We start from the raw sequence: 23,512 nt of genomic DNA, 5'->3' as shown, positions 1-23,512 counted from the left end.
CGCGCGGTCTCCAGCCTCCTCCCGACCCCTCTTGGGCTTCCCTCTCTACCTTCCCGCTCCTCCTTTCCTTCCCTTGCCCAACTTCGCCTCTTTCTCTCGGCGCCCGCCACCGGCCTCGACCCTCCTTTCAGTTTCCACCGGGTGCTCCCGGCCCGGACGGTTTTCCGCCAACGCACCTCGCATCTCCAGCGCTCTTCAACTCCTCCTTGGTCACTCCAGCCAAGTTGCGGATGCCGGAAAGAAATCTAGTTCTCTGTAACAGGCTTACCGCCAGAGTGGTGACTTTAGCTGCGCCTTAAACCCATTGTCATATCAGAGAGTATGTTTGGCTCATGCATGGCAGTTCGCAATTTGCACACTTCTTGGCTTCTGTTTTAGTCACCGACTAAAGGGCAGTAACCTATTTTTCAAAACCAATTTATTTTAAATACCAGAGTAGTGGAGACCCTCAGAACAAGGTGGGGGGAAATTTGCTCAATTTCTTTGATGGCTTGCTTGCTTATGTTCTGAGTTCTCCTAAACAATAGTAAATTTACAGAAGGCGACACCCTTCCTGCCCAGCCTACCTTACGTTCCAAAATCCTGCAGAAGCCTTGGGTTATCTCGCCATATATTACTGTAAATAAATGAAATGGAAAATGCTGAATCATGAAACTGATGTAATAGGAAATTCACAGAATGCCAAAAAAAAAAAAAAAAAAAAAGAAAAAAAAAAAAAATAAAAAAAAAAAAAAAAAAAAAAAATGAGCAGTGTCATTGTCCGCAATTCATTTCACTTATGTGGCATTGTCATTATTTGGAGTCTTCCTTTTTGGAAGCCAAAAACTACTTAGGAGATACTGGTAGGAATTAGAATTTGATTCCGAAGAAATTTGCCACCCAACCCAAGTTTCTTTTAACGCCTTTTACTTGTTGAATGTTTCATTTCTTGAAGCAGGAAGGTGTAAAAATGCAAATTATGATTCTGCCTGTGCATCTACCTGTTGAGCCATCCGTGCTTTTACTCATCTTTCAAAATTAGCCAATACCAAATTGTGTGGTTGGTCTTACTTCATATTTCCATAAGAAGTTGTCAGTTCACATGAATGATTTTTTTTTGCCCAAGAGATGTTATTATTTAATATTTATGCCACAAGGTTACAACACACAGTCTCATAAATAAAACTGCCATAACTAATGACAAGATTTCAGTTTAAACAGATGATCCCTGTACACAAGGCACTGCTGGCTGCCCACAGAGGCAGAAGTAAGGCAGAAGTAATGTAGTAGAGGCCTGTGTGAAACATTCATGTACAGATGGGCTGGGCCAGAAAGTTCCACGGGGACATCTCAAAACCTGGCAAGGAGGGGGACTCCTTCCCGACAGTTCAGGAAGTCAGAGTCAGGAGAGCAAAGCCTAAGGGCCTAAATGGGCTCTGGGAACAGAGACACATGATGGAGCAAGTATCATTCATGCTAAAGGTCTGTGTAGACCAAAGGGGATTAAGAGAACAGAGGGAAAAATGGTGCAATGGATAGGCTCAAGTGAAAAGGCGAAGGGGTGAGGAAGGGCTCCAGAAAGAGGGATTTTAGAAAATACTGTCATGTGGAAAATAACCAGAGCGTGGATGAATGTCTTGGCAGACGGGGAAGGAGCGGATTTGGGGACCTCATGGAGGGGGAAATGTCAGTGCTTCCTGCCTCTGTATGCTTCCTCCAGATGAATTTCTGATATGCTTACTGTGCAAGAGAGACTTTGATAAACCAGGGAGCCCTTTTGCAACTGAACGAATGAATGCAAACCCAGCCACGCAAAAGTCGACTTAAAAGGTGGTTTCCACAGTTTGTTCTGAAGTCTAGCTGTTGATTAGCGATGTTGATTAGCGATGGGTCTGTGCTACCTGAGATAGTACTGAAGGTAAGGCTTCTTGATCTTGGAGAAGCTTGGTGTGTGAATTGGGGGAAATGTAAATATCCGTATGAAACACTTGAAATACATAGAACAATAGAGAGAAAATGCAAATGCATAATTGCGTGCATTCTGCTCAATCACGGAATGCTACCTGGAGGAAGTGGTTTGTCAGGAGGATGGGGCTGGGCAGGAGCAGGGTACAGATGGAGCAGGATAGCTAGGCAGGATCTCAGGAGTATGCAGACTCTCGGGGAAGAAAGCTCTTTCACAATGTGAAAGCCTACATGGTAATAACAATAGCTTGCATTGGGCTGTGTCGTTTATAGGCATTATCCAGTATTAGTTTTAGCAAGAACCCTGTGAGATAGGGGCTATTATCATCTCCATTTAGATGAGATAACAGAGACACAGAGAGGTTAAGTTAGTTGCCCCAGGCCACACAGTCTGAGATTGAAACCCAAGTCTAGTCTAAAAAACCAGAATCTAAAAAAACCAGAGTCTCCCTCTAGAGCCCCCCTCTAATCCCCGCTAGCTTATTGTCTTCTGGATTTTGCAGCTTGTAACTCATTCTTCATCGATGTGCGGGTCATTAGCAAAGCTCTAGCAATTAGCAGCTACTGTGCAATTGGCCAGGATGTGAGGTCATGTCTAAAGTAATCTAAAATATACAAAGCAGGAAACGCAGGCCACAGAATAGAAGCAGGATGTTAAAGGGGGGAAGAAAGGTAAAGCTAGAAAATATTTGCCATTGTTAATGAAGAGGTAAAGGTTTGGGATTTTTATGTAGCCCAGAGGCCGCTGATGGAGTGTAGCATTTGAGTTCCTATGAATGTGCGTACAGGTGTACAGCAAATGTGCCTTGGAATGCATTCCAAAGCCAAATTGCCTCTGATTTGGGGACCAGTTCCTGTTTTGTGTTGTCATTACCTATTTGCCTGTTCTCAAGAGCTGGAGGTGGAGAGTGGCTTCTTAAGCCCCTGCCCTCATGGGAAGCATGGTTCCTGGGGTCAGGGTCCTGAGGAGTGGGCGCCTGCCTTCTCTATGGGCTGGGACGGGGTAACCTTCAATATCAGCTCAAGAAGAGTACTGTGTCTGTAGCTAGGATACTGCCAAAGCATGAATAATTGTGATGAGGGCTGAAAGATAAGTCACGGAACGATGCCAAACAGATTTCTGAAAAGATGATCCCTGGTTCCAGTGGCTGCCAGAAAATTCTGAGGTCATCAAAGGTCAAGATACAGAGAGCCTCCTCAGAGAGGGAGAGGGCATTGAAAGCAAAGGATATTGAAATTGCTTCCACTGAGGTCGAGGGTGCTGAGTACTGTGCTCCACGCACAACTTTCCCTGCCCAGCGGGACCCTTGCTATTTCCTTACACCATTAACTCTTACCTTCCTCCAGCTTGGCTAGAACTGGCCTGAGGCTGCCCAGCTCTCTATCTGTGACAGTGTCACTTGTAGAAGGCAATTCTGTCCATCCTAAGCTCTGGTCTCCAATGTATAATATTTTCCTATATGAGAATATGATATGCACTCTATCTGAGGAGGGCCAGTATTGATGTCAGCTGTCGAGGTGAAATGATCAGAGTGGATAGCTGCACTTGTTAGACAGTCAGACTGAGGACAAAGAAAAGGACAGTAACAGCACAGAGACATGTGGGACAGTTAGCAGGCGGCGGCTGTGACAGAGCCTTGGACAGCGTTCTCTGTAAGTGGCCACACACCCTTAGTCACCCATCTATGAGTATTCATTAACCCCTCACTAGGTGTGCAGTGCAGGGCATGGGAAGATCAAAACGAAGTAAAGAGAACTGCAATTATCCAGCTTCAGGGGGAGGATTATGAATATTTGAAAACAGAGATCATCCCCAAACCTCACATCAACCAGTAGCTGCCGTATTCATCCTGACCAGAGCTCCTTAAATCTCCCAAGCCGTGGTATTGGCCTCTTGCCTTCTATTTCTTCTGGCTGCTGATTGGCAGAAGCGCCAGAGCCAGAGGACAGGTAGGAGTGAATAATCCAGGCAATTCACTGGGAGGATGGGTAGACTGGAGTAGACCGTAAATAGCCTAAAGTGAATTCAGTTACCCTGTTTATTGGCTCATGCCATTCCCCTGAGAAAGGAGCCGAGAGGGGCAGGAGGCGTCTGCGGCACGTGACGAATGGCTGATGGGATTCTGCCTTGGCAGGTCTTGTTTCCTGTCTCTACCTGGAGAAGGGCTTGGTGATACCGGGGAGCTGGCCGAGTCTGGTGTTTGTGTGTTTGTGGTTAAGGCAATATCTATCTCCTCCAAACTCAAGGCCTGAGGGCGTGATGGCATTTTAGCCCCTGACCCTTTCAAGATGAGAATGCGGGAAGTTATAAGATTCCCCCACCCTGCAGCCAGACATCGGTGACGGGTGTCAAAGCCAGGGCGTGCGTCCACGGCATCATCTTTGGATGTTGTTGGAAGACGAGAGGCACACCCTCACTGACTGGAGTCAGCCAATGCGGATTTGAATTTTGGTTCTGCTTTTGGTAGCTGGTTGACCTTAGGCAAGTTACTTATCCTCTCTGAAGCCATTCTGTCGCCTCCACTGTAACAGTGGGACTCTGTCTCCCTCTGTGGGTTGCTGTGAGGATTGGGTTAGAAGTGAGAAGTTCTGTGAGGTCCCATGTGAGAGGATGAGGTTAGAAGTCAGAGAGAAGCCGGGCGCGGTGGCTCAAGCCTGTAATCCCAGCACTTTGGGAGGCCGAGGCGGGTGGATCACGAGGTCAAGAGATCGAGACCATCCTGGTCAACACGGTGAAACCCCGTCTCTACTAAAAATACAAAAAAAAATTAGCAGGGCATGGTGGTGCGTGCCTGTAATCCCAGCTACTCAGGAGGCTGAGGCAGGAGAATTGCCTGAACCCAGGAGGCGGAGGTTGCGGTGAGCCGAGATAGCGCCATTGCACTCCAGCCTGGGTAACAAGAGCGAAACTCCATCCCAAAAAAAAAAAGAAAAAAAAAAAGAAGTCAGAGAGAAAAAAGGGTTTAACATACCCAGTGCTCAGTACACAGTAGATACTCAATGAAATAAGAGCAGACCAACCTTAGGTAACTTTGTGTGATGTGAGTTGGGAAGAAACAGCATACTAAATAAAATGGGGGAGAATCTTCCACAACTAGGAATATTGATCCTGACTGGGATGGTGTGGCTCTGGCCAGCTCTCAGGTTTAGGAAGGCAAAATACTGAACCGGGAAATGTTTCCCCAGGCACATGCTGATTTTGAAGTCTGTACTGACATCTTTGTCCATTTTGCTTAATTGCATGCTTTGTTGACGCAGACAGAATTTTTGCTTATATCTAGTGGGCAGAAATTAGAAAAATGGGCTCTTTAAGGCAAGACACTTACCTTTTGAACTAGGGAAAATGTGATCCAGCCAGTTTGAAGAGAAAACCCTCATGAGCCACCGTTTTCTTAGGAGAAGGATGGAGCAGAATGGTCAGGAGTGAGAAAAACAGTTATTGTAAATGAACATCCCATAGTAAGATGTGAATGATTTAAAGTTTCCCAAACTCTCTGTCCCTTCTTTAAATATGAAGGAGAGACCAGATAGAGAACAAAGCCAAGTTTTCTCAGCTCTTTGGAACAAGGAAGGGTTATTTGAATAGCATCTCTTCTTATTGATTTTGTTTAAAGGAATCGAAGGCAGTCATCCTAAGAGAAGTTCAGGTCATATTGATAGTTTTATTTTTCCATCCAGAAAATACATAAATGCATCTGTTTCCTGATTCCCAGGCTGAATTCAATGCATTTACATCTCCTATTTGGGGTCTTCTATCGTGAACACATATTAACTGGCCCATTTCTTTCTTTTTTTAAAAAAAAACTTACAATGCATGCACATTTACAAAAAAGCAAAAAAATATATGTTTTGTGACTGTGCATGACATTGTCAAATTTGACTCTGATGAGGGCTCACATCTGGTATAAACATATTTGAAGGCTCAAGCATCTTTCAGGGCAAAGCTCTGTTGCGTGCAAAATGGATCAGTATGTTGCTTTCAAAGTGAAACATCTATGTAGCTGGCTAAACAGCATAATTTGAGGGGCACAGAATGCCCCTCTTTACCCCAGATATCTTGCTTAGAGTTGCGGTGCATTTAGGCTGTGCTTTTAAGGCATTATCTCCACCAAGCTGGCATAGAAATACAGATACGTGACATTACCTCAGTATTTTTTCATTATCACAGCAACGTGGATGAACTTGCCAGATGAACAGGAATTCGGCAGAAGGTCGAGGAATGAGAAATCTTAAAAACTTAATTTGTATTTTCGGTGTGGAGAAATGGAAACGTTCTAGAATGTAGGGCAGCTGTCTGAAAGGTCTGGAGGGACAAAATAGCTGGGAGAAGTTGGCTCCAAATGGATAAGTTGGGTGCCAAGGTGCCACCTTCCCTGACCTCACAGTCCCCCAGCTCAGCTCTGACCCCCCAGGGACCACTGAGATGCCAAAGTGTAAGGGCTCTTTCGAAGGAATTAACGAGGCTGGGAGAAAAATAGAGAAGTGATGGGGCCTCTTTAGCAGAGGACTTATGAGGGTAAGGAGAGAGCAGTGAGGACTCAAAATTGATCAAGTCATTTGGTTTATATGCAAATGTCCCCAGGGCCACTGAGGCACCTGGCAGAAATGCCCATGCCCAGTGCTTTTTTGTTGTTGTTCTGAGACGGAGTTTCGTTCTGTCACCCAGGCTGGAATGCAGTGGTGCGATCTTGGCTCACTGCAACCTTTGCCTCCCGGGTTCAGGCGATTCTTCTGCCTCAGCCTTCCAAGTAGCTGGGATTACAGGTTCCCACCACCACGCCTGGCTAATTTTTTTGTATTTTTAGCAGAGACAGGATTTTACCATGTTGGCGATGCTGGTCTCGAACTCCTGACCTCAGGTGACCTGCCCACCTCAGCCTCCCAGAGTGCTGGGATTACAGACGTGAGCCACCGTGCCCAGCCCCAGCGCTTTACTTCAGCAAGAAACACTTACTAAATTCTTAGTGTGTATCTCTCTCTTAGAAGCTGGAAATATAACAATGACATGGACTCCGAACTCATAATTTCTAAACAGAGGAACATGCAGATAAATTTTTAGCTTGTGTTAATGCGACCTGGCATGTGGAAATATCTATGAAGGCTGGACACGTGTCATGCCTGTAGCTGGAACTCTTCAAGTTAATTGCCTTATTTTCCTGGCAGGAGACAGCTTATAACCACACACATGACTTGAGCCAGGAAGTCAGCTTCAGCTTAATCAATATTTAGAGTGTGATGTCTTGCTAATCGGTGTTGGTTTTGTGCATAGCAGAGGTAGCCACGACTCATGGTGAATCAGCTGCCCACTGGGTCTGCTCCAAACCACCGGATGCCAGCTTCCTTCATCCCATAGTTGCCCCATAGCACCTTCTGGAAGGGTTTAGACCATGTTCTGCACAAGCCACATCGGGTGATTTGGAGGCCCTCTTTGGGGCCGACACACCCGCAGTAACTTAAGGAAACACCGCCCCACCCCGAAGCTTCTCCTCTCTTATTCTCCAGCTGTCATTCAAGCTTCTCCTACTTGTCAAACAATCCTTCTCAGTCCTTGAAATTTGATCTTTTTGCCTAGCTTAGCTTCCTGTTATCCTCTGACTTAGATCTTTTCTGAAAGAAACAAGAGCAAGATGTCAACACTTTTCACCAGGGAACCTAAGAAAAATACGGAATCAAGCCCCATCAACTACGCACATATGAAATGATGCCGAGTTGGGCTATTCACTCCATGTCTCCTATATGATAACTCCTAACGAAGCATGTCTTCTCTCACCTTTTGTTCTTCAAAACCCTCTCTGGGATAATAGCTTTATAACCGGCTGGGCGCTGTGGCCCATGCCTGTAATCCCAGCACTTTGGGAGGCCCTGGAGGCTGAATAGCCTGGCCAACATGGTGAAACCCCATCTCTACTAAAAATACAAAAATTAGCTGGGCGTGGTGGTGCATGCCTGTGATCGCAGCTACCCAGGAGGCTGAGGCAGGAGAATCGCTAGAACCGGGAGGCGGAGGTTGCAGTGAGCCGAGATCACGCATTGCACTCTAGTCTGGGCGATAGAGCGAGACTCCATCTCAAAAACAAAACAAAACAACAAAAAGTAAAGAGAGCAGGCATAATGAATATTAATATATTTTATTTAATTCAGTGTGTCTAAATATTGTCATGTTAACATACAATTTATGTAAAAATTATTAATGAGCTTTTTACAGCCATTTTTTATATGAAGGCTTTGAAATTTAATGTATATTTTACACGTAGCACACATCTCAAATTGGACCAGCCACGTTACAAGTGCTTAATATGACTCGTGACTATCATGCTGGATAACATATGTCTAGCACCTGTACACCTTGGGGTAACTTTTACTGCACCTGAGACTTTGAAACAGCTGAAAATGAAATAATCTTCATATGAGTATATGGAAATACTTTTTTAAAACAGAATTTGAAGGGAAGGCTCTGTGGAGAGTACACGGTGAAGTGTATATATGCCTTCTTTTTTTTATTTTTAATTTTTTGGGGACAGGGCCTTACTCTGTTGCCCAGGCTGGAGGGCATCGGCACTACCATAGCTCACTTTAACCATGAATTTTGGGGCTCAGGTGATCCTCCTGCCTTGGCCTCCCAAAGCCCTGGGATTACCAGCGTGAGCCACAGCACCAGCTCGCACATACCTCCATTCTCTATAAGGTTGTAAGCGTGGACAATCAGACCAAACTGAAACCATGCTCAAGGCGCTGCACTAATTAATGAAGAAAAGTGGATTGGTGCATTTTTAGCAGTAAGATGTAAAATAATGAACATGATTATTAGGAACTACACTTTTCTAGTAAAATCAAATGGTCATTCCCCCAGGATTCTGTTTAAAAGAGGTTTTCACTGGAGATGCTAGCATCAGCATTAAAAATCTGACATTCCTCCATCCCCACTCAAAAAAAAAAAAAAAAAAAATCTAAGTGGGAGAGCCTGGGTGAATTTTTAAGGTATACATGGAAGGAATGAGGAAGAGGTTTTAAGTCATTCTTTGAGAAAGAACACAATGTGATATTTAATACACCTCTGTGTGTCCTGGGCACTGGGCTGCCTTTGTCTCACAAAAGAAGCAAATGTCATATTTGACATTTGACTTATTTGTGGGATTTAGTGAGGGAAGCATTCAGGGCATTGCTTTGGAATAAGGCATGTTGGCCACTCATTGGCCAATTCAGCTTGTTCGGCTTCCACCAGCACCAGCAATCCCTGGCCTCGAGTGAAACTCTGACGGGGCTTAGCACTGTGATTTGCATCTTGAGAATGGGGGCGACATCTTGGCACATCTGGCTGAATGAATAAATCAGCGCTCATGGACAAATGCTGGGTGTGTCCCTATTCACATGGAAGCAGAATTTAGCCTAGAGTTTCCAGGCGGCCATGAAGTGGTGACCATTAGTCACTATTGATATCATTTGCTATGGCATGGGGAAGGTGGGAGTGGGTGGGTGGCTAGAAAAGGAATCAGGTTTCTGGGCTTGCCTCTGCTAACCTGCCAGCTGGGTGGTGTTGGAGAATGTCACCTCTTGATTGTCATTTTCTCGTCTGCAGAATATGAAGATAGTAGACTGGCTTGTCACCGGGCTCATCCATTGTAACGTTCTCTGCTTCTAATTAGGAGATGATTTTTATATGTGTCTCCTCCCTGTAACCTGGTAGTATAAATGAGAACATAAAACAATTAAACTTTTCTGGGGGGCGGGGCGGACAGTTTATGCTGTACCCCCTTTTTTGCATAGCTCTTCCCACAGGTTTCCCATGACTGGTCAGAAGGAATCGCAGCCCTTCTCCTGTTCTCTCTGCCGTTTGCAGAAGCCACAGTTTCCACGTTGACTTTTCAGGACAGCTGCTTTCTCTTCACCTACTTAAAAAAAAATTTATGTGGTACAAAATTCAAAAGTTAGGGAAGGATATCCAGTGCATCTCTCTTATTCTGTCTCCTCTGTAGTCAAGTGAATATGCACGTGTACATGTATACATGTGGGGGGTGTGTGTATGTGTGTGTGTGTGTGTGTGTATTTAACCCAAATTGTATTTCTGAATCTGTTTTTAAAAAGCAAGCAAAAATGAGAAGTGACTGCCATTGGGTACTGGGTTTCATTTTGGGCTGATGAAATGTTTGAAGATTGATTGTGGTGATGATTGATTGTTGACTGACTCTGTAAGTCTACTAGGAAACATTGCAACGTACACTTTCAGTGTGTGACTTTTGTGGTGTGAATTACATTCCAACAAACCTGGAATTTCAAAACCTGGGCCAGATGTGGTGGCTCACGCCTCTAATCCCAGCACTTTAGAAGGCTGAGGCGGGCAGATCACAAGGTCAGAAATTTGAGACCAGCCTGGCCAACATGGTAAAACCCTGTCTCTACTAAAAATACAAAAATCAACCGGGTGTGGTGGCAGGTGCCTGTAATCCCAGCTACTTGGGAGGCTGAAGCCAGAGAATCACTTGAACCTGGGTGGTGGAAGTTGCAGTGATCCAAGATCATGCCACTGCACTCCAGCCTGGGTGACAGAGCAAGACTCCATCTCAAAAAAACAAAAAACAAAACAAAAAAAAACCTCTGAAAAATCAAAAAACAACAACCAGACACAAAACCCTTTGAGATCATTCCATTATATGTATGTGAAGAGCCTCCTTTTCATAGCTGTATAGTACTCCACGAGTGGATATACTATTTCTATTTAACTAGCTCCCTCTTGATGGACATGTATGCTCCCCATCTCCTGTAATTACAAACTGTGCTGGAATGAAAATCTATAAAACATCATTTGGCACAACTTTGAGTATATTTATAGGATAAACTCCTAAAAGCAAAATTATTGGGCCAGAGGGTAAGTGCATTTATACTTTTGGTAGATATTACTTGATTGCCTTCATGGAGATTAAAGATTACTGCCACCAGCAATACGAAGAGGGCATGCTTCCTACACTCTGGTCAGTACAATGTGTTACCTGACTTTCTGATTTTTGCACATCTAGTAGGTTAAAAATGGCATCTCAGTGCAGTTTCAGCTTGCATTTATCTTACTATGAATAAGCATTTACTTATTGATTAACCATGTTGTTTGCTCATCTTTGTATGCATTGTTAGCCTGGTTTCTAATTGACGTTGACTATCAGTTGCTTTAAAAGGGAGACACCACCCCTTGTTCCTTTGTTGATTCTTTACTGTCAGTAGAATAAAAGTTCACATTCCTTGGGGCTGGGACTCAATGCTCTCCAGGGCCAAACCCTACCTTTCTTTTCCACCTCATGTCCGTGTGTCCACATAGCTGCTTTCTATTCCCTACGTCACCTGCGTTCCCCTGCCTCTTGCCCGGCTTATGCTCTTCACACCACTTGCAGTGCCTTTCCCTTGCCTCTCCACCTGAAGAACTTCTCTTCAACCCTCAAAGCCCAACTGAGATACCATTTCTTCCATAAAGCCTATCCCAGATCCCCCAGTTAGAATTATTCCCTCCCAGTGCTACGCACCCCTGGGCTTGTTCACAGTTTGGTTCGAACACTGACCACGCTTCTCCTGTATTGTCATTATTTATAGACATGATTCCCTGATACCGAATTTTAAGTCTTGTCCATCTTTCCCTTTCCCACAGCTCTAAGCAAAAATTGAAAAAAGGAGTCCTTATTTCTCTCCTGGGAGGAGACCAAAGTGGCTTTTTTCTTTTAAATTGTGGTATAAACATGCATAAATTAAAATGTAGCATTTGAATGATTTTTAAGCGTACAGTTCAGTCGTGTTAAGGACATTCACGCTGTTGTGCAATCCTCACCACTTTCTGTCTTCACACTGTTTCATCGTCCCAAGCTCAAACTCTGGACCCATCAAATACTAACTCCTCAATCCCCTCTCCCCTTAGGCCCTGGTCACCTCTATTCTGCCACCTGTCTCTGTGAGTTTGACTACTCTAGGTATTTCTTGTAGGTGGATGATATAATATCTGTTCTTTTGTGTCTAACTTGTTTCACTTAACGTCATGTGGTCAAAGTTCATCCATTTTTACAGCATATATTAGAATTTCATTACCTTTTAGGGCTGAATGATATTCCATCTCATGTGTATACCACATTTTTTCTATCCTTTCATTCATGGATGGATTCTTGGGTTGCCTTTGGCTAGTGTGGGTAATGCCGTTATAAGCATGGTGTACAGATACCTCTTCAAGTCCTTGCTTTAAATTTTTTTGGGTGTATATCAAGAAGCGGAATTGCTGGATCTGATCATATCATAATTCTCTCTCTTTTTTTTTTTCTGAGATGGATTCTCCCTCCATCACCTAGGCTGGAGTGCAGTGACACAGTCTTGGCTCACTGCAACCTCCACCTCCCAGGTTCAAGAGATTCTCCTGCCTCAGCCTCCCAAGTAGCTGGGATTAAAAGCACCTGCCACCATGCCTGGCTAATTTTTGTATTTTTTTTTTAGTAGAGATGGGGTTTCAGTAGAGATGGGGTAGAGTTTTTCAGTAGAGATTTTTAGTAGAGATGGGGTTTCACCATGTCGGCCAGTCTAGCCTCGAACTCCTGACCTCAGGTGATCCACCCACCTTGGCCTCCTAAAGTGCTGGGATTACAGGCATGAGCCACCATGCCTGGCCTGATCATATGATAACTCTATGTTTAATTTATTTGAGGAACTGCCATACTGTTTTCCATAGCAGCTGCACCATTTTACATTCTCACTAAGAGTGCATAAGGGTTCCAATTTCTCTGCATCTTCACTAACACTTGTTACTTTCTGTTGTTGTTGTTTTTTATAATAGCCACCTTCATGGATATGCACTGGGCCAAACTGACCTTTTTCTATTGTGTTTTCGATACCTGAATCAAGTCATATTTAGGAGAGCTCTTAGCATTCATATATCAGCACCTCATGCTCAAAATCTTGCCTTGATTTCATGACCAGATAAATAAACATTTCACTAAGATCTTTCCTGATGCATGTAGCATCATTTATGGTGAAAGAATCAGACAACACAGCCCATCGTCTGAGCTTGCTTGTGTGTGACTGGGAGCAATAGAAGCCTCTTGCTTGTCCATATATCGTGCAGGCTTGCCCTGGCTTCAAACTTACAGGAGAGGAAGGCGCCAGGTTGGCATCTCTGTTCTGTTTCCTCGCGGGTGCACTTTGCACTTTTCTGCCACCCTTTGACTTGGTAGTTTCAGGTAGTGTCACCCACCATTTGAAGTCAGGACAATGGTTTGAAAATGTCTGAAACAGGGTTGTCTCTGTTTCATTCGAAGGCAGATTGCATTGCCACTGGATTTGTGAACCAGCTTCTGCATTTGAAAACCAACTCTGGAATTATTGCCACACAGATTTGACAGTCACATTCTGATCAGCAGATGTTCTGGATCTGGGGAAGGGGTTTAATGTGGCCTAATTTTCCTTTGTATTTGCGTGCTGGTTTTTCCCCAATCCTTTAGTAGGTTTTGACACCTTTTATCTCCCACATTCATTGTTTTATGTAGATTGACATTTTTTTATCCCAGGAAAATAATGATTCACATATCTGCTATGAAGAGGATTTATGAACTTTCTGTATTTCTTACTTTCTTTGTCTTTTTTTCAGAATGTTGTACCGTCTTTGGGGAGGCAGACTTCCCTGACGACATCAGTGATACCTAAAGCTGAGCAGAGCGTGGCTTACAAAGACTTTATTTATTTTACCGTCTTTGAAGGAAATGTTCGCAACGTTTCTGAAGTCTCGGTTGAGTATTTATGCTCTCAGCCTTGTGTCGTCAATTTGGAAGCAGTTGTTTCATCTGAGTTCAGAAGTAGCATTCCCGTGTACAAAAAAAGGTGGAAGAATGAGAAACATCTTCACACCAGCAGGACACAAATAGTACATGTGAAATTTCCCAGCATTATGGTTTACAGAGATGATTATTTCATCAGGCACTCCATCTCTGTATCTGCAGTGATAGTACGCGCCTGGATTACTCACAAATACAGTGGCGGAGACTGGAATGCTAAATGGGAGGAACACGTGCTCCACGCAGTAGCAAAGAACTACACCCTGCTGCAGACCAGCCCGCCTTTTGAACGCCCTTTCAAAGATCATCAAGTGTGCCTTGAGTGGAACACGGGTTATATTTGGAACCTTCAGGCAAACAGGATTCCACAGTGTCCTCTGGAAAATGGTAGGTCATCTGTCTTGCTAGGAACCTCATTCTCATTTTTTTCAGCTAGCCTGTATCGTGGCCAAATGGCAGGAGAAAATTCTTCTATTGGCGATGGGGGATACAGGAAAAATGGAGGGAGGCATTGAGTCCGTAACTTTGGATTTGGAAGACAAAAGGAGAAAAATTAAAAGGGGAAAAGAGGAGAAAGATTAGGAGACAGCAGGACCAAAGATGAAAGAGAGAGCAGAACAGAGGAGCCGAGGAAGGTAGACTTTGAGAGGGTAGGTCTGCTTTCAGTGGGAAGGGAGTATTCATGCCACCGAAACAAGCTTTGGGAAATTCTTCCCCCTCCCCTCCCCGCAAACTCGCTAAAATTTCCTTTCTTTTTTTGAGACTGAGTTTTGCTCCGTCACCCAGGCTGGAGTGCAGTAGCGTGATCTCGGCTCACTGCAACCTCCACCTCCCGGGTTCAAGTGATTCACCTGCCTCAGCCTCCTTAGTTGAGATTACAGGCAACCGCCACCATACCCCGCTAATTTTTGTATTTTTAGTAGAGACGGGGTGGGTTTCACCATGTTGGCCAGGCTGGTCTCAAACTCCTAACCTCAGGTGATCGGCCCACGTCTACCTCCCAAAGCACTGGGATTACAGGCGTGAACCACTGCGCCCGTCCTCTATTATTTTTAAGGACGATGTTTTATCCTGGAGGAGATGAGAACCTAAAGGAACCCTTCTGACAGAAACGGACACTGTATCACAGAATGGTTACCTCTGGCTGGGCTAGACTCCTGGCCTGCCACTTTTGCCTCAGTTTTCCTATCTGTAAAATGGGGATAATAAACAATTCCTTCACAGCAGTCCTGTGAGGACTAAATGAGATGTGATTGCTTACACATCATCAGCACTCAGTGAGAAGCTGTGATGATGATAGAGTCCACACTCTCCGTTTTATCCTAAATGCCACATGGTCACAGCCTCAGCAGGACCAATCCTGGAGGCTCCCAGGCCCTTCTGCAGCCTCCCTTAAGCTCTGGGGCTGGAGATCTCGGCTGAGATCTCATGCTGAGAGGCGGTTCTCTCCACTGGTGCAAGGAGTGCCTTGTTCTCTGGACGCCGAGTGCCTGCCAGCTCTTCTTCTGCCCCCTCCATGGGGAGCCCTCCCGCGCATGCTCCCAGGCAGCTGTTTCCTCAACTGTGGCCTGAAGACCACCTGAGACAGAATCACAAATGCTTGTCGCAAATGCAAATTCCTAGGCCCCATCTTTCATCTACTTAGGATCTGCGGGGGTGGGAGAAGGCCTGGAATCGGCATTTTAAACACATTCCCCATGACTCTCATGTACCCTAAAACCTGAGAACCTGTGTGCCAGGGACAGAGCTGGTTGGACTTAGGATTGGTAAGGTTCCTGTGACTGGACCCCAGCCAGGCTTGGCAGGCAGAGGAAATCCACTGGCTTGTGGCAACAGACCCTTCCATGGCCTGGGAAGGATTTGGGACAAGGTGACTTAAGGACATGCACTCTAAGTTTTTCCTTTAGTCATCAACTTGTCATCTCTGGGATGTGATTTCTGTCAGGCTATCTTTGGGGAAATAATGGCCATGGCCATTTCTTGGTACTGCCCCAGGATAGCGCTGCATGTAAGGAAAACTGAAAGGACCTGCGTCACTATGCATGATAGCTTGTCAGAGGCCACATACCCTAGAACTGGCACATTTGACATTTTTCAAAACTTTCTTTTTTTTTTTTTTTTTTGAGACAGGGTTTTACTCTGTCATCCAGGCCGGATCGATCATAACTCATTGCATGGCACGATCATAACTCATTGTAACCTCAACATCCTGGGCACAAGCCATCCTCCCACCTCAGCCTCCCAAGTAGCTATGAGCATGGGCATGCACCACCACACCCAACTTACTTTTTTATTTTTCCGTAGGGATGGAGTCTCCCTATATGGCCCAAGCTGGTCTTGAACTCCTAATCTCAAGCAATCCTCCCACCTTGCCCTTCCAAAATGCTGGATTAAAGCTATTTTGAAATTATTATAGATTCACAGAAAGTTGCAAAATGTACAGAGTCCCTGTGTATGCTCACCCCAGCTTCCTCGTTTTCTATAACTACAGTGCAAAGTAAAACCGGGGAAGTAATGCTGATCTCATACTGTTCAAATTGGACTTCAGACCTTATTCAGATTTTACCAGTCTTTACAGGGACTCCTGTGTTTGTGTAGCTCTATATAATTTTAATCTATGTCTTAATAGCCCTGTCTGCCTGGCTTATTCTGTATTTGTGCGGTGCGTTAAATGAAAAGATACCTGGAAGATGAAAGCAAATTCCCTTTCTGTGGTGTGCACATGGCAGGGAGGGTAGGATGGGTGGTTAAATGTCTGAAAGCAGCCAAGTCAATCATTTTGATGATCAGTGCGCCTCCCTCTTCCAGGCAGAGCCCCATGCTAGCCTCTGTCTGGAATACCTTCCACAGGGCTACCTAATTTGTTAACGGGAAGAGAGCATGGGGCGCACACAGCCACGGTTTGCTCTACCTCCGACTTTGTCAGAGATTAATGATTCCATTTCATATTTGACAAACCATGTATTTCTCATTGAAGAATGACTGAATTGCAAGGTGGAAGTTTCCAAATGAAATCATTTAACGAACTGGCTCAGTTCTTAGGGCGCCTGAACATGCCCTTAAAATGTGAAACGTCTTTTCCTTCTTTTGTTGTTTCTTCTCATATTCACAAGGCTTAGGAACGGCACAGTGGGATTTTTCTCCCCACCTGCTTCAGAGCATTACTTTAGGAGTAAGAATTAAACCATAACGCAGAGAAAATCCTTTCCCAAGAGCTAAAGTCACTGAAAATGGTGGGGAGCTTCATGCACCCTCAAAATAAGCTCTGATCACAAGGCTGTGATTTGTTTACCGAAAAAGGAGCGCACATTCTTCCTTCTCCAAAAGCCAGATCACAAGAGCACCTGCAGCAGCCCGTGGAAAACGTCCATGACCTCTGTTCCGGATCTGGGCTGTAAGGATGGAAGAGGGCCAGGCCTCTGGTTTGTTCTTAGCAGGGGCTTCTTGATGAACAAGAGTCAAGTCAGAACAAGATGGCATTAGCGAGGCTCCGAGCTGAGCTGCGGGGGGCTTGTCACGTCTGGCCCCAGTCTCAGCCAGCACTGACGTGGGGTTTCAGGGAAGGTTTTCTGTGTCAAGTGCCTGGTGTCCAACAATGGCCCTGCCTCTGAACTGAAGTACTCCCTGACTTGCTTTCATTTTCCTTTTCATGTATAAAGAGTCAAAGTCCGTGTGCCCGGGCATTCTGGAAGTGCACTTGGAGGGCCTCCACCACCGGCTTAGCCGAGGCTCCCCAGGCGAGGGCCACGTGTGCCCAGACACAGCTCTCAGCAGCTTATCTCCTTCGCCAGGCCAGACCTGGCCAGGCCATGAGTCCAGTTTTTGGTGGAGCTGCAGCAGACATTTAACCAGCCCTGCAGGGGAAACCTAACCCGGATGAGAAGTGGGCAGCCATTGAGAACACGTGTGTGCCACGGCTCGGCCACATGCCCCTGGTGCATCTGTTGCTCCTGCATCCTGGGTGTGGGGGGCATATGTAGCCATAGGCAGACAACACCTGTGGATCTACCTAGTGTGGTTTATTTCCTTGAGGGAGGGGACTGGGTGTTTCTGTTGTCCCTCCCAAATCACATGCGTGCCTGACTCATGTTGGAGTCACTGAAAGAAAAAGAATCAGCCACGTAGGCCGGTGACTCGGGCCTGGGGGCCCACCTGGACTTCTCTTCCTGTCATACTCTATTTTGAGAGCCACCTAGTGCTGACTGTATGTGTCACATATTCAGTCCCTTCTGACATGTCTCACCACACGGAGTGCCGGCGTCCTGGTCTAAGCCGCCATCCTCCTGTCTGGACTCCTGGCACTGCCTGCAGGTGGCCTCCCAGTTTTGCCCCTCACCAGCAGCCAGGGCAAGCTGATCACATCACTCCCTGACTAAAGCCTCCACTTGCCCCCATTGCCCACTGATCCCAGTTGAGATCAACCCATGCCCCTTGCTCTGTGGAAATCTGTCTCTGCCCCCTTTCAGCCTCGTGTCCCACCAAGCACTCCCTTCTGGACTGCTTCCAGCCACATGGGCCCGCTTGCTTCTCCTGGGGCATACTGAGTTTATTCTCACTTTGGGACATGTGTGTGACTGCTCCCTCCGCCTAAGACGCTCTTCTCCCAAATCACCACATGGCCACTTCCTTACCTCCCCCACCCCTCTGCTCCAATGCCATCTCCTCAAGACGGCTCCCCCAACCGCCTTATCTAAGACAGCAGGCCCACCCCCACTGCCCCTGCCTGTCATCGTCCACCTTCATCTTCCATTTCCTGGCCTGATTGCCACTGGACAGTTTCAGTAAATATCTTTAGTTGCCTACGTGCCTATTGCCTGGCTCACACTGGAACACAAGCTCCACAAGGCCAAGGGCCTTGTTTGCCCCGTTCTGATGCTGAGCACAGGCCCCTGCACTCGGTGACTATTTGTTGATTGAATTAATGCTCTTAGCCAAGGAGGAGGGAGAGTTTGTGAACGTCACATACTGATACCCCTGCAAGGCTGTGTTGCCACGTTAGGGAGTGTGTGGGGGTGGGGGTGGGGGTGCGCCTTTCCTAGGGCCACTGCATACGCTCTGCAGCTTCCCAGACTAATGCCCTGGGGCTGTGCTGGTTAAGGCTGCAGGCTCCTGTTCAGGGATTGTCCTTTGCAGCCACAGGTAAGCTCAGCTTCCCCTTTGTGATTTAAGTCATTGATTCCCCATCCCTATGTCTTTGCTAAAGCAGCTTCTTTTCCCTAGAATAGCTCTTGTTCCACCCCAACTACCCCAGCCCACGAAGCAACACCGCCTCCCACTACCACTTTCCATGTCTGCTTGGCAAAATCATGCCCCCTTTTCTTTTCTTTTCTTTCTTTCTTTCTTTTTCTTTCCTTCCTTCCTTCCTTCCTTCCTTCCTTCCTTCTTCTTTCTTTCTTTTTTCTTTCTTTCTTTCTCTTTCTTTCCTTTCTTCCTTCTTTTTTTCTTTCTTTCTTCTCTTTCTCTTTCTTTCTTTCAGTGGCATGATCTTAGCTCACTGCGACCTTAGCCTCCTGGGTTCAAGCGATTCTCCTGCCTCAGACTCCTGAGCAGCTGGGACTACAGGCACCTGCCACCACACCCGGATAGTTTTTTGTATTTTTAGTAGAGATGGCGTTTCACCGTGTTAGCCAGGATGGTCTTGATTTCCTGACCTTGTGATCTGCCTGCCTTGGCTTCCCTAAGTGCTGCCATTATAGACGTGAGCCACCGTGCCCAGCCAATCGTGCCTCTCTTTCAACAGCCAGCTCAAATTTCCAGCACTTCTCCAGCCCCCACCCTGAAGTTTTGTTGAGTTTTTCTTTTGTTTGTTTGTTTTGTTTTTTTAAACTTCCACAACCAGAAATCAACTTCCTAACTGCTGTCCATCCAGAATGCTCTGTTGTACCATTCCTAGGACAGGTATCATGATCCATTCAATTAAACAAAGATTAACTGAGCACCTACTATGTATCAATTTCTTTACCGAGTGTGGAGGCTCAAAGATGAGGACAAAGCCACTCTCTTTAACATGGCTACCAATGGTTACAGTCACTTACTGCTACTGAGTGTTTGCTATGTGCCAGGCACTGTAAAAGTGCTTTACATGGCTTGCATGGTTATCTAATTTTTTTTTTTTTTTTGAGACAGGGCGTTGCTCTGTCACCCAGTCTGGAGTGCAGTGGCACAGTCTCAGCTCACTGCAACCTCTGCCTCCCGGGTTCATGTAATGCTCTTGCCTCAGTCTCCTGAGTAGCTGGGGCTACAGGCGTGTGCCACCAAGTCTGTCTAATTTTTGTATTTTCAGTAGAGACAGTGTTTTACTCTGTTGGCCAGGCTGGTCTCGAACTCCTGGCTTCAAGTGATCCACCGGCATTGGCCTCCCAAAGTGCTGGGATTACAAAGTGCTGGGTGAACCACAGCATCCGACCCTTGGTTATTTAATTTAATTTACCCAATATTCCACTGTGATATTTACTGAGGAGAAAACTGACTTAGAGAGATAGAGTAGCTTGTCTAAGTCTGCATAGCTGGAGCTTGAACCTGGGTAGTTTGGTTTCTAAACCCCACACTTAAGTATTAGGCTATACTAGCAGGTGATGTCATGAACCATTTATTTTAAGTCATTAATTCATTTATAAAGTTCCTGAGCAATCTGCGTGTGTTAAGCAGTTTGTGTGGCTCTTCACTCAGGAGGTGACATTTTGACAGAGATTTGAAGGATGAATAGAGTTTTCATAGATCGAAAGGAAGGGCCGAGTGCAGTGGCTCACACCTGTAATCCCAGCACTTTGGGAGGCCAAGGGAGGCAGATCACTTGAGGCTAAGAGTTAGAGACCAGCCTCGCCAACATGGTGGAATCCCATCTCTACTAAAAATACAAAAAAGTAGCCAGGCGTGGTTGTGTGCACCTGTAGTCCCAGCTACCCAGGAGACTGAGGCGGGAGAATTGCTCGAATTCAGGAGGCGGGGGCTGCAGTGAGCCAAGATGGCACCACTGCACTTCAGCCTGGGCGACAGAACAAGACTCCATCTCAAAACGAAGAAATGGAAAAAAAAGGAATGAAGGGAAGGACATTCAGCATTCAGGCAGAGGGGAAGGCATAAGCAGTGGTAACAGAGGAGAAAATTCCTGATGGGGAAATGTTGACAAGCCTTCGGTCCTTGACAGGAAAGATGGCAACGAGGCTTCATCTCACATGCTAGCTTGTGTTGATTGGGGGCGGCTGCCTAGAGCATGGTGTTGAGTAGGATTCCGAGGTTGAGTCTGCACTCGGTGAGAAAGAACGCCATGTCCATCAGTTACTGTCTGCCATGGAGTGAAAATGTGGTCTAGCAGCACACTTGCTGTGGTTTATTTTCCAAGATATAATCTCAGATGTGAGATGGGCAATTCAAGAAATAAGATGAGATGGCCCAGACACGGTGGCTCACGCCTGTAATCCCAACACTTTGGGAGCCTGAGGCCAGTGGATCATGAGGTCAAGAGATCAAGACCATCCTGGCCAACATGGTGAAACCTCGTCTCTACTGAAAATACAAAAATTAGCCAGGCATGGTGGTGCGTGCCTGTAGTCTCAGCTACTTGGGAGGCTGAGGCAGGAGAATCGCTTGAAACGGGGGGGGGGGGAGATGGCAGTGAGCCGAGATTGTTTGAACATTTATTTGTCTGATCTTCCCTCTTAAATAAGAAACTCTGGGGCAACATGGCAGTTTCCTTCTCCACTCTGTTTTCCTTTCACTAAAAATGCATTCTCATCTTCAGATCCAATGGACTGGAAATATGATTTTTTATAACGAAATTTCATTACAACGAAATGATTGAAAGTTAAGTGTCGGAACCAGTCTTGACTTGCCTTTGTGGAAAAAAAAATGGTTTATGCAGCAGGACTATTCAAGTCAACGGCATGATAGTACTTTTAGATTATAAATTATATGTTGGTCATTCAAAAAAAAAAAAGATCTAGTTCCTTTTTTTCCAGTTAATCATGGTAGTCTGAATTTTTCAGTAATAACGCTAAGATTAATGCCTAGCATCTGCATTCTCCTTTATGATTTCAAAACACTTTTTTTCATGTACATTGTCTCATTTAATCCTCATAATAGCTCCATGGGAAAGACAGTGTTATTCTCAACCTTTCTTTACAAAGAGGAAAACCGAGGCTCAGGGAGTTTGTTTAACTGGAGTCCAGACTTCCTGATTCCTTTGACTTTGCTATGCCGCCTCTCTGAAATATGCTAATACAGTCCTAACCCAGGTTCTAAATTAGAAAGAATACTTTTTTTAAAGTTGAATTTTTATCGATGTGAATCATCCTGTTTTCTTCACCCACTGGACTTTGTGTCTTTGAAGCGGATTGGGCAGCCTCGGAGGCCGAGGGTGGGGAGGCCTTGGGGTGTAGCTGGCTCCTTCTATCTGCCTGCCTGGAAGTGCTCAGAGCTTTTGTTGTCTTCTTTCATAGAGGAAAAAGTAATACATGTACACAGTAACGATAAAGAAAAAATTCAAATAGTGTGAAAAGGTTTAGGGGAACGAGTAAGTTTCCACACCCCTCCCCCTCAAATCTTCTGGTCTTTTTCCCAGAAGTAAATTCATTAGCAACAGTTTCTTGTGTCTCCTTCTAGAAATGTTCTCCGCACATGTAAGCGTTAAGTTGTATCCCGTTCTCTTCCTGAACCAATGAGAGGATTCTAGAAACGGCCCTGCACTCATTAACGATACAGTAGATTTTTCTGTACCGGGACATGCCGCCGACCTAGTTCTTCAGCTCCTTAGCGTTGCGTTGCCTGACAGACCATAATTTATTTAACCTATCTTTGTTGATGATCATGCTGTTGCTTCTAACCTCAAAGCTTCTCTGAACATCCTTGTACATGTATCTTTGTGCACACTCATAAGCATGTTTGAAGGATCAGTTACTAGGGGTAGAACTGGTCTTGTTCTTAAGACTCCTGTCATTGAATGTTCCACAGACTTCCTTAGTAACCTGCTTCACTGCCTCGTATCCTTTCTGGAGGAAGTTCTGACCTAAATCATATCTGCTAGAAAATCGAGTTTTTATTCTCAGGCTTTGGCTTTAAAGAAAATTAAACACCTGATTGGTCACTGGCTTTTTAATGTCCTGTGTTTGGAAAGCATTATTGAGCTGCCTGCGTTCTGGCTCTATTTCTCCAGGTTGAGAAATCTTTGCTTCCTTCCCCACCGATTCTGCTTACAGACTTGTAGTCATTGTGATTCCTTGCATCAAGACCGTCTTCAGCTTCTCCGAGGGTGGGCTGAGGATCTCAGTGGCTTCATTGCTGTGTGTTTGAAGCACATCCGGAGTGGGGTTTTGTTATGTGGAAGCGTTACCTTCTCCAGAACAAGGCATCCGTATCCGGGTTCTGATCACTCAGCTGAAACAGAGGCATGGGCTACATAATCTTCTCTAACCCCACCCAACCCAGGATGAGATTTGAAATATTTAACAACCCAGGAGAGGTGGGGGCTGCAGTGAACCTCAGCCTCAGTGCTGAAGCCGGCCCTGGAAGCCACTGCTGGGCCAGGCTCTAACCTGAAAGAGGGGCCGGGGTGGGTGGTGCGGCCTTGGAAGTTTGAAGTAGCATGAACTATCAAACCAAAAAAAGAAATATTTCAGTGTTTTAGCAACCAGTATATCTGCACAGGGGCAGCAGGCCTGCTGAATATCAGCCAAGGTTCTCTCTGGGAGGACTGAGAAGAAAAGCCCATTGCTTTGCAAGGGGGAGGCCAGGTTTGCAAGGGGGAGGCCAGGTTTGCAAGGGGGAGGCCAGGTTTGCAAGGGGGG

General features: G+C 45.6%; 1 protein-coding gene and 1 long non-coding RNA gene across 2 annotated transcripts in view; one reads left to right on the top strand and one right to left on the bottom strand.

Moving 5' to 3' along the window:
• The window catches only part of LOC119467798, a 29,561-nt gene extending 28,885 nt beyond the window's left edge, over positions 1-676 (bottom strand). The window contains exon 1 of the long non-coding RNA XR_005196420.1: positions 177-676. This is a non-coding gene — a long non-coding RNA (uncharacterized LOC119467798). The remainder of the gene's footprint in view (positions 1-176) is intronic.
• Positions 1-23,512, top strand: part of SEL1L3 (SEL1L family member 3) — a 120,888-nt gene that overhangs the window by 698 nt on the left and 96,678 nt on the right. Inside the window, exon 2 of the mRNA XM_017505099.2 lies at positions 13,547-14,117. Coding sequence (XP_017360588.1) covers positions 13,547-14,117 — 571 coding nt within the window. The remainder of the gene's footprint in view (positions 1-13,546; positions 14,118-23,512) is intronic.

This window comes from Cebus imitator, unplaced genomic scaffold (genome assembly GCF_001604975.1).
Source record: "Cebus imitator isolate Cc_AM_T3 unplaced genomic scaffold, Cebus_imitator-1.0 Scaffold333, whole genome shotgun sequence".
In the NCBI taxonomy this organism is placed as follows: domain Eukaryota; kingdom Metazoa; phylum Chordata; class Mammalia; order Primates; family Cebidae; genus Cebus; species Cebus imitator.
This window is presented reverse-complemented; position numbering and strand designations above follow the sequence as displayed.